Here is an 11,676-nt window from a genome sequence, read left to right as displayed (position 1 = left end):
ACAAATTTGTCACGCGCATGCGTCAGTTGTATCACAGAGAAGATGGCTACTTATAATCTAACCAAACTAGGAACGCAAGATTGTGATATCGAACGAATAATAAAATTCAGTCTGGTTATATTAAAAGAGGGTCCTCCGATTTTGATGAAATTAATCTCATTCAACACGTTTTTGCATGAAATGAAAAAAATCTGACCCTGAAATGAAAAAATGTGGAGATTGGTTTTGTAAATTGAACTATTAAGCATTAAGTTCGAGACTTTAGAGATTAAATATCTGTTATCCCGACTTGATACAGCATAATGTATTTCTGCTTTAATTATACAAATTCACTACTTTAAAAAATACAAATTCCACTTTAAAAACACAAACTACTAATGCAGAGAATTTATATGTTTAAAGCAATGAATTGTTGTTTTTAAAGCAGATAATTTGTGTTTTTAAGTAGTATTTAAAGTTACATTTATTTTTCATACTAAAAAGTAAATTTACAATTATACATTCATCGTTTTTATTTTAATCATTATGTGACTGAATATTTCATTCTATTACAATATTTATTTGATAATTTTTATTATTGTTTACTAATAATCATACTAATTTTTTTTAATATTTATTTATTTATTATGTATTTTAATGATTACATATATAATATGAACATAATAGTAAAAGTAAAAATATTTAAAAAATAAATACAGAATGATATATGATTTACAGTATTAATTGTAAATAATGGATATTATTTTATTTTGTTTCTTATTTTAATTTAATTTTTAAATTTTATTTTTAAAAACTTTTTATCCTATTATCTAATTCTGTATTATTCTAATTCTTCTATTATACTATACGGTTTTCAGCAAGAAACATAAATGACATAGCTTAAAACAATTATTCAATTTTATCCTTGTTTGCAATATTAAACAAAAATAATTTATTGTGATACATTGTATCATGCGTCTTTTATTTAAAAACGCTCATAGTAATCAGTGTTGTAATTTAGTTAAAATATTTAAATGTGAGCGCGTATACAGTTGTCAAAATGGCCACAGATCGTCTCTCCTACAAAGACGCCGACGCTCAATGTCGCAACTGATATATCTAGACTGTTGTGCAGCGTATTGGGCATGTTGGAGCATATGATGCGACAAACCTTATGTTCAGATTTTCATCTAGTGCCACTCAAGTATTATTCTATCCTTGTTATTTACCGAATGTTAAACAAGAATAACATAACATCCGGAAAACACCCGGGTGGAAATCTGAACACGTCTCAGCGGGAAAGGAGGGGTGAAGATCACGTGGAAAGTCAAAAGCCATATACAACAATACAATAGACCTTCTTTCGTGACTGTGATAGATTTCCTAATCTCATCAACTTTACGCTTAATATCTTTGCGAGACAGAGACACTTTTTTCTCTGCCAGATTTTATCATTTCATGCAAAGACACATCGAAGCCTAATATTACGTGTACAACTTTGCTTCCGCCGTTTTCCTATAGATGGCTTTAGCGGTAAGTGGTGGTCGTGGTGGAAATAAATAGATCATAGACGTCATACAATAAACTTGGGCATCTGTCAACTTAACCCCATAGAAACATTAGTCGATTTGTGTCTGCATCATAAAGTTATTCTCGATTGAAAATGTCAGTTTACGAGCCAAATTCTCGTCATTTGCGGGAGGTTTTAATTTTTTGCTTCAATATGAAGAAATCTGCGGCTGAGGCTCATCGAATGCTCTCAAATATTTATGGTGAGGCCGCTATTAGTGAAAGAACGTGTCGTGAGTGGTTTCAACGCTTCAAGAACGGTGATTTTGACGTCGAAGACCGGCATAGCGGTGGAAGAGAGAAGGTTTTCGAAGATGCAGAATTGGAGGCATTACTTGAGCAAGACTCATGTCAAAATCAAGAAGAATTGGCACGATCATTGGGAGTGACTCAACAAGCCATTTCAAAACGCCTCAAAGCCATGGGAATGATTCAGAAGCAAGGAAATTGGGTGCCGTAATTGAAGCCGAGAGATGTTGAATGGCGTTTGTTTGCTTGTGAACAGTTGCTTGAAAGGCAAAGACGGAAGGGATTTCTGCATCGCATTGTGACTGGGGACGAAAAATGGGTTCATTACGATAATCCCAAGCGCAGAAAATCATGGGGAGTTCTCGGCCATGCTTCCACGTCGACGGCCAAACCGAATATTCACGGCTCCAAGGTCATGCTCTGTATTTGGTGGGACCAGCTGGGCGTAGTGTATTATGAACTGTTAAAACCGACTGAAACAATCACAGGCGATCGGTATCGAACGCAATTGATGCGTTTGAGCCGAGCATTGACAAACGGCCGCAATACAACGAGAGACACGATAAAGATTTTGCAGCATGACAATGCTCGACCTCAAAAGATGACCAGTTTTTTCGACGCGGAATTCGTACGCTACCCAAAAGATGGGACAGTGGCCAGCGATGGATAATACTTTGAATCATAAATGTATAACCAGTTTTTTACAATAAAACCTCGAATTTCGGAAAAAAACGGCAGAAGCAAAGTTGTACACCTAATATTATTGATTTTTGAGGGATTAAACTGAATAATTATCGTCTCTTTTTTCCTAGAGCGAAAATGTGAAAATTATTTATGAATATGTGTGTGTGTATATGTATGGTCAGGGACAAAAAGATTGCAACATTTTTTTTATCGATTTCGGAACGCAGCTTACTGAGTAATTGATTTTTGTTTGTGGATTGACAAATAAGAACCAATCGCTCGGTGAGCAGATTGTATTCTGAAATCAATCGAAAAAAAGTGTTGTAATGTTTTAGTCAATGACTGTACATGTATACATATTAAAATTTTTCACTTGTCATGTTTTCGCAAAACATGATCGATATTCAGCAGAGAAAAAAACTAATCAGGATTGTGTTCCGATAGCTATGTCGAAAATATTATTTTTTAGTTACAAGGTTGGTAGTAGTTATGTTAATTACAGTAACAGTAGTACTGTAACTAACATAACTGTATTTTGTAAAACCGGTTCTACATTAGTTGCAATCTGATTGATTGTCGCAACAAACTTACGATCAGCTTGCAACCGCTTAATGCAGAACCGGCTTTAGAGATTAGCTGACACTGTTTGTTAAGGATTCCATATAATAAGAGGAACAGGGAACAGAGAACAGAGAATAAGAATTTTAACTTATCAAAAATCATGTATTGTGGAATATACAGTTTCTAATAGATGAAATTCTTATTCTCTGTTCTCTGTTCCCTATTCCTTTTAGGCGGAGCGCTTCACAAATGGAAATTACATTATCAGCTAGTCTCTTACGGAACAGTTATGTTAGCGCTACCAATTTCAAAACTAAAAAGAATATTTTCGACACAGCTATTAGAACACAACCCAGGATGCGTTTCCCAGGATTTCGATATTCACTGCCAGTGCTGCAACTACAGTATATGTTACGTGTGCTATAGATTTTTAGCACTGGCAATGAATTTCGGAACGCATGCCTTAGTTAGCGCTTAAGCTTGTGGCACAATGCTTGTTTTCCTATTAGATTTCTAGCTGGATTAGAATTTTGTCACTGTATTAGCTATGATGCTGGCACTGACAGCATCGCAGCCAAGACGATGGCAAGATTCTAATTCAGTTAGCAATCCAACAGGAAAACAAGCATCACGTGCCACCGACTTTAGTGATTCTTTAATATGATTGGTTATTGCTTTTAGTTCTTCACTGGATCTAAGTGTAGGAAACAATTATATTAAAGAATCACTAAGCACTAACTGATTAGTTTTTTCTGCTGAACGCAGTCTATAGTCATAAGGCTAGTTTCATCAATACCAATTAGCTTAATCGGTTGATTGACTAATCGCGTTTGCTGTTTAGTAGAATTGATCAATTATGGTGGTTGACAGTTAATGATTAAGCTTGATCGGCATTAGTGAAACTGGCCCAAAGGGTTGGACACGAAGTGTCACGAATCTTTGAGGGTGCGATTATATGTAGCGTGGTACGCGATACAATTATTATAACTAGATAATTATAGGAACCGCGCAAACCGTGTTGCTTACTTCTTTTCTCCTCTTGATTCAAGATTCACACTGAATCTAACGTGCATCGTACGCTCTGCAATCAATCAGAAAACAGGATTTTGCTTTGTATAGACCATTCTACGTTGTTAGTCGTATCATAGACGTCACAGCTTATTGCGTCAGCCAATCCAATTTTAATTTTAAAGTCGCATGATGCTTACGACGTTTCCGATAAGAACCAATAGAATAGCCTTATCGATACAAAATAAAATTCTGCTTTCTGATTGATTGCAGAGCGTCATACGACACACATCGGATCCAGTATGAATCCAACATCTGTTAAACCAGTTCTACATTAGTTGCAAGTTTGTGATCGCAAGTAGGTGACAACCAATTTAAATCTCTTGCATTTTGAAATTAATGCTTCATATTGGTTGTTTGTCGTAACAAATTTGCGATCAATCAACTTAAAGATTAAAGATTGAAATTTCACCAATGAGAAAAAAGAAGTTTTGATTGATCAAACTTCAATCTTTCAATCTTCAATCTCATTTCTCTTCTTCAATGTGTAGTCTGATTCTGGCTTAAGGAATCGTTAGATTGGATTCGCTACTAGCCTTACGGTCTCTACTGTGATTGGGCAATTCGCTTATTGATTATGTCTTACGTTTTTGTATGTGCCATGAGCTTTACTAACAGTAACTAACTAAGCAACTAGGAAATACCGCATACCATGTACCGCCTATTTCTTTCACTGATATTACATGGAGCGCGGTTTGCACGCGGTTTGCAGTACGGATTAGTAACAAACCCATATTAGTATGAATTTTTAAAAATATATTAACTTATTTTTATACACACTTTATCGATACTCTTATTTTTTTACCAGATTTACTTAATAATTGCGTTTAAATCAATTAATTCCATTAAAAAGTACATAGCAATGTATATAGCATATATAATTTGAATAGCATATATAATTGTTATTAGCTTATCCGCAAACCGCGCTCCATATAATATCAGTGAAAGAAATAAGCGGTACATGATACGCGGTTTCCTAGTTGGTTACTATTAGTTACTGTACTGCGTACCGCGCTCCATATAATCGCAACCTTAAGTCTTATAAGATGTATTTACCGCGTAATCAGATACGATCCACTGGTTTCGCATTTACTGATTATTGGTTATGCAATTATGCGATACGCGGCAAAAACGCTTCATGAAACTCCACCCTTACATATAATACGGTAAGCGGCACGGGCCAGTGAGAAATTCACATTCTAAGAACTTTTTAATAGAATTAATTGATTTAAATGCTATTATTAAGTAAATTCGTTGAAAAATAAGAATGTTGATGAAATGTGCATAGAAATAAGTTAATATATTTTTAAAAATTCATATTAAAATTTATTTGTCACTAGAGTCAAACGGATTCCCGTACTGGGGATCGATTCTATATCTTGAAACGAGATGAAAATTACAAAAGTGAGCGAATTTACTATAATACTAATAATTTCATTGATCAACATCTCATAAATTTGTTCACTTTTATAATTTTCACCTTGTTTGAAGATACAGAATCGATCCCCTGCTTTATCGTACTACATGTAATCGCACCTTGAGCGGCTCGTGAAAATGCACTATGAAAAATTTCCTAAATTTCTCTTGTTTTGTAACTAAAAATTGGTACCATTGATTCGTTTTGGCAAGATGTCTCTGTTGTGAAGTGGTTGTTAATCGCGATTCGCAACAATATTTTCCAAAACATATAAATAACGGTTGACGAAGATTCTTATTAAGTTTTGTGAAAAAGCTATATAAAGTAAGTTTCAGTGGTGATATATAATTTCTCGTTCCATTGACTTATATCAATTCAATAAATGCTTTGGAACTCATGTAGGAATTAGTTTGGTGTCAGATTTTACATAATTTAATATGTTTTGATGTATTAAATAATATCTGATGTTACACAATGATCGATAAGTTGTAATTTTATACATTGTATCTGTTTCGATTTTTCTTAGATCTTTCAATCTATTGATTCTCTACAAGGATCTTTTGATGAAATCAGGATGAGTGCCAGGCTTTTAAAAGATCCTGCTACTGCATCTAGCCGTATATTTATAGGTCATTTACAAACTGACGATATTACGAAGCTGGAGTTGGAGGATCATTTCGCCAAATATGGCACTATTATAGCATCAGTAATAAACAGAGGTTTTGGATTTGTACAATTTGAAGAAGAGCAATCTGCACAAAATGCTATTCAAAAGGAGAATGGTGCAATGTTTAAAGGCAGACGTATAGGTATATTACACAGATGCAACTAGATATGCTTCATTTTTCTTTTCCTTATGTCGTTATCTATTCTTTTATTTAATTAAGATTCTTTTTATTAAATTTTTTTTATCTTGAAAAATATGTAGAATATATGTAGAGAAATAATTCAAATTTATTGTTTTTTTCTATAATTTTAATTTGTAGATGTTAGACCAGCAAAGAAAGATAATCAATCTAGTGGTAATCCAGGAAATACAAATACAAAACAAATGGGTGGATTAAATAATCAATTTAATTCCATGAATCAATTCAATAATGCAAATGAATCATTTGGTATGAATAAACCAAATTATGCTGGTGGGATGAATCAGAGCTTTGGGAATGACAATATCTTTGGTAACAATCAAAAAGATTTGAACGCTCCATCTAGGAGTGGAGGAAATAATCATTTTGATGATGGAAATCAGGCTGGAAGTAAGAATAATGATCAGTTTAATGGGAAGCATAATAATAATAATAATAATAATAATAATAATAGTGGAAATGATCATTTTAATAATCCCATGCAAAATCGTGGAAATAATCAATTTAATACAAACAATCCAAATCGTGGAAATGATCAGCTTGGTCATGGCAATCAAAATAGAGGCACTAACAATCAATTTGGAAATAATAATCAAATGGGAAATCAGAATAGGCCTGGAGGAATTCCAAATCGAAATCAAGCTAACCCAGGCAATAATCAAAACCAAAATGCTAGTGGTACAGGGATAGGCCTTGGCGGTATTCATAGACCTCGTGGGTCAAGAGGAGGAAAAAACAGAAATAAAAATAATCAGAACATTCCAAATAATCCAAACATAAATAATTTCAGAGATCGAAGTCCAATTAATAGAAATAATCGGATGGAAGATAAAATAAATAGAGACTGGGATCTTAAACAAGGAGATAGACTACGTAACAATAATTTTCCTAGAGATTCATTTAATGATAGTGGAAATCGTTATGATGATTTCAAAGCTCCTGGACTTAGAGAGACAAATGCTAATTTTGGGTAAAATCATTCTTGTAAAAATAATACATCTCATTTTAGATAATGTACAAATAGTGACAATTCTAATAAAGTTTCCGAGATACGATTATTACCAATTTATTAATTTGTATAGATAGTAAAATATATGTACAGATAGTAAAATATCTGTTTATATTACAGAAACACCAGTGGATCATCTGATTATCTTGCCATTGCAGCTGAGAAGAATGACTGTGAAATTATTGTTGTTAATAAAGTATTAACGTAAGATTTTACAAGATTACAGTTTGGATTTTACTTTATTTGAGCAACACATAATATTTTGCTTATTAAATATATAGGAAATATGCAGAAGATATCGAATTACGTTTGAAGCAAATTGGTTTAATGGTAGATTTGCTGTTTCCAAATGAAGATGTTCCTTTAGGTCGTGTTTTGGGAAATATAGCAAGTCGTGGCTGCCTCTATGCTGTAGTTGTTACACCTATCAACCACGAGCATCATTCATTAACATTGAATATTTTACATGGTTTGCCACAAGGTAGAGTCAATACAAAAAATTCATTGCGTATACTTGCAAATATAACATTCATTGACATTATATTATTATTATTTGTAGAACACAGAAATATGCCTGTTGAAGATGCTATAAACTTGATTTCACGAGATTTCGCAAATTATAAATCTGGTGGTCGTTCAGTTCCTTTGAATACTCCTCTTGCAAGCGAACGTCATCCGGATGCTATTCAAGTTCTTCTTAATATGTTGGCTGATAATCATCAGCTTACGGTTTTGCAATATGATCGCGTCATAAAATATCTTGATATGAAACGTGAGGAACAAGTACAAGTTGAACTAGGTGATGCAAAAGATTTACCAGTAAAAACGTCACTCGCGCCAGTCAATGATCCGAAACAGGCCGAATTACAAACAAGAATATTAAATATTTTAAATAATAGTAAAACTGCATCAACAACAATGGAACCCAGTCCAGTACCTCCACCGACTTCAGCACCAACCTCGGTATCATCAGCTAATTGGGGGACAGGTAAAAATTACAGATCATAAAATTGCGTTGACAAGAACGATTTGATAAATTACATGCTCTTTATCAATCAAATTTTAATATTATAGTAATATCTACACTCACTCTTAAATTTGAAATTTTTGTAAATGTTTGCAAATTGAAATTTTGGTTCTAAAGAGTCATGGCAATATTTAACAAGTAAAAATTTTTGCAGTACTGAGCAAAAAATTTTATTTGCAATTAAATGAAGATCAAATGTAGGTTTTTTGTTTAATATATCAAAGATAAACTTCAGAAAATTTATCTACGTATGTATAGATATAGTACTTTATAGTTTGTGTGAAATTATAAAATTTATAAATGTTTATTGTATTTATGTTAATAGCATCAAACACGGTCACATCATCGACAACAACAGGAGTTTCACCTTCACCTCTCCTAAATGATCCGACAGTTCAGAAAGCTCTTGACAGCCTCTTGCAAGGTAATCTATTGAAAAATATCGGCGATCAGCAACCATCACCTACGACAACATCTGGAGCACCGTTATTTGCTGCTTTTTCTAATATTGGTAGATTTTAACTGTCACATTGAATTCTATTATATGATCTTATAAATTTTCGAATTCTTTATACTTTTCCGATTTTATTCCGTATTAAACATACATTCGTGAGAATGCAGTCGGCGAAAGACGTAGAAGTAGCATTGCAAACATAATAAATATTTTAGTACATTGTGTATATTAACCGTGTAAAATGATAAAATTCAATATAAGAAATTAATTATGATTCTAAATTGCACAACAATATTATATAATTATATAATTCTGATATTCACGTAATTAATGTTACTGCCTATATGTATGGTATAGTATATCGTTGATAATGTATTTCTCTAGTTAGCTATGTGTTTGAACTACATATGCTTTAATAAACATTATATATAATTTAGAGATATATATATATATATATTCAGATATATATATATATATATATAATATATATATATATTTTGCATTGCACACAAATACTTGAACATATAAATTATTAGACAATATACACGTATGCACATCTAAAACACTTTTGTTCAAAACAGGAATCTTATTTTTTACTATCATATATATTTTTATGTAAAAATCAGTTTTTATACAACTTAGAATATTAGCTAAATATTCAATATAATTGAAGATACATTCTCTTTTTATTATTATATGAAAATCATTTTAATCTTCATGTCCCTATATAATATATAAAATATTTTCACTAACATTGTCCTTAACAATTATTTCTCCGGTCAAAAACTACAATAATAAGCAATTAGAGATATTATAGTAATTAACATTTAACATATTTTTAAATTCTTTTTTGATTATTAAGTGTGTGTTACATATATGTTCATATTTGTATAAAATTTTTTAATGAAATTAATAATAATTGTTTCTTTTCAAGTAAATGTAATAAGAATCAATACATATATTTTAACTTTATTAATATTACTTGGTTATAAAATTTATGAAGCAAAAAAATGTAAACTTTATTATTAGCTATTAATAGTTTAATTGTGTAATATATATAAAATATTTTTAAAAATCTCATAACTGTACCCCGTAATATGCAATGAACCTTTTTGTATTTATGGTGAATTCCTTTATTTAATGTATACAAGTGTACTCTGCTTAAAAAAAATCAAAAGAACCGATTGAGTACGATAGAGATTTAAGATCTACCTTACCACTTCCATCTTGTTTTTGTCCTGTATTTTTAGGATGAATACAGATGTTTACTAAATATTTCAATCGTATCTATTACTAAAAATCATATTAATCATTTCATCAGACTATAATTTTTATATAGTTTATACGAAACCGCAAAATATAATGCAGATACTGATCCATATATATATATAAGAATTTCCTGATAGACTTGAATCTATCTGAAGTATAAAAGTGTAATATAAAAGTGTAATATAAAAATCCAGATACTTACCATATGGTTCTGTATCTGATTTTTCCGATACATGTATGATCGACGCACGTATATGGGTCTTTCCGAAAGTTTATACCGCTCTATCGGAACAAATATGAAACTCCAATAAGACATATCGTTTTCAATGCGCACATTTCAAGAACGGAACCTCGCGCATATATGATTTTTCTGAAAGTTTATATCGCTTTCCAAAAACTGAACTTTACATAATGATCCTGTACGAATATTACGAAAATTTATACCGTTCTATCGGAACAAATATAAGAATTTCGATCAATCGTTTTCAATGCGTTTATTCTGAGAACCGAACCTCGCGCATATGACTCTTTCCGAAAGTTTATACTGCTCTATCGTATGAGACTTCTGATCAGCTGTATCGTTTTCAGTGCGCTTATTCCAAGAACCATGATAGAACCATTGCGCATAATGGCAAAGTTCGACCAATCAAAATTGTACTAATTTGCAGTGTATTTATTTGCAGAACGAATCATGTGAATTTCTGCAAATGAACTCAAAAATTGATTGATTAACACATCTCCCCACTACTTTCAACCCACTACGCATCCGTGGGAATGGTTCACTTTATTTTTACACCATGCCAAGAACCTCACATACATGATGTAAAAAGACAGATATACCATTGCACATATGATGTCACGTGTCATGACGTAACGATCGTAGTGAGCCAATAAGAAATGCCCAGAAATGCAAAGCGAAGTGGAACAAACATATGTCTGAGCATAAGAATTGTCGTTACACTTACTTAAAGACTTAAGTTATAAAAGTAAGACGTAAGTAACGCACAAGCTTTAATATACGACGTACAATTTGCCTTTTTTGAAGACGATAATAAGTTGTACATCACACGTGAAAGCTTATGCGTTACTTACGTCTACAATTTAAGTCTAAATAAATATTACGACAATTCTTCCCCACAACAATGCAATGTATCATTTTGCAATCATATTGAATTCTGACATCCTAAATGATTTCTGATTGGCTCTATACTTTAGACGACTGTGCATTCACGGAAACCTGTACATCTGTCTTTTTACATCCTGCTCGCATATACGACTTCATACGGACATTCTGAAAGATTATACCGCTCTATTGGAACAAATATGAAACTTCCGATAAGGAGTGCGTTCGGGAAATACTATTCGCGCTATGAACGCAAACGCTATCAACGCTGTTCTTGGAGCCAATAGCGCAATAGCATTAGCAAGCTCCATGACGATCCTAGCGTAGCGTTGATAGCGTTTAACCAGAGAGATATATTCGTCGAGGTTAAATTAATGTAGGAGATTCTGTTTTCAATCACC

General features: G+C 32.4%; 1 protein-coding gene across 1 annotated transcript; it reads left to right on the top strand.

Annotated features, from left to right (window-relative positions):
• The first annotated feature begins 6,101 nt into the window (after positions 1 to 6,101).
• On the top strand, positions 6,102 to 8,951 carry LOC105619433 (glycosyltransferase-like protein gnt14). Its single transcript, XM_012200954.1, has 6 exons — positions 6,102 to 6,336; positions 6,514 to 7,363; positions 7,523 to 7,606; positions 7,684 to 7,883; positions 7,962 to 8,390; positions 8,755 to 8,951. Exons 1-6 carry the CDS (start codon positions 6,102 to 6,104, stop codon positions 8,949 to 8,951), a joined length of 1,995 nt encoding a protein of 664 aa, XP_012056344.1.
• The last annotated feature ends 2,725 nt before the right edge of the window (positions 8,952 to 11,676 follow it).

Source organism: Atta cephalotes, assembly GCF_000143395.1.
Source record: "Atta cephalotes unplaced genomic scaffold scaffold00021, whole genome shotgun sequence".
Lineage (NCBI taxonomy): Eukaryota > Metazoa > Arthropoda > Insecta > Hymenoptera > Formicidae > Atta > Atta cephalotes.
This window is presented reverse-complemented; position numbering and strand designations above follow the sequence as displayed.

Bases quoted from the DNA above. Each gene is read 5' to 3' on its own strand.
- LOC105619433 (XM_012200954.1), top strand. From the start codon at position 6,102: ATGAGTGCCAGGCTTTTAAAAGATCCTGCTACTGCATCTAGCCGTATA. The intron at 6,337-6,513 runs GTATATTACACA...TTTAATTTGTAG, and splicing joins GTTTAAAGGCAGACGTATAG to ATGTTAGACCAGCAAAGAAA. The intron at 8,391-8,754 runs GTAAAAATTACA...TTATGTTAATAG, and splicing joins ATCAGCTAATTGGGGGACAG to CATCAAACACGGTCACATCA.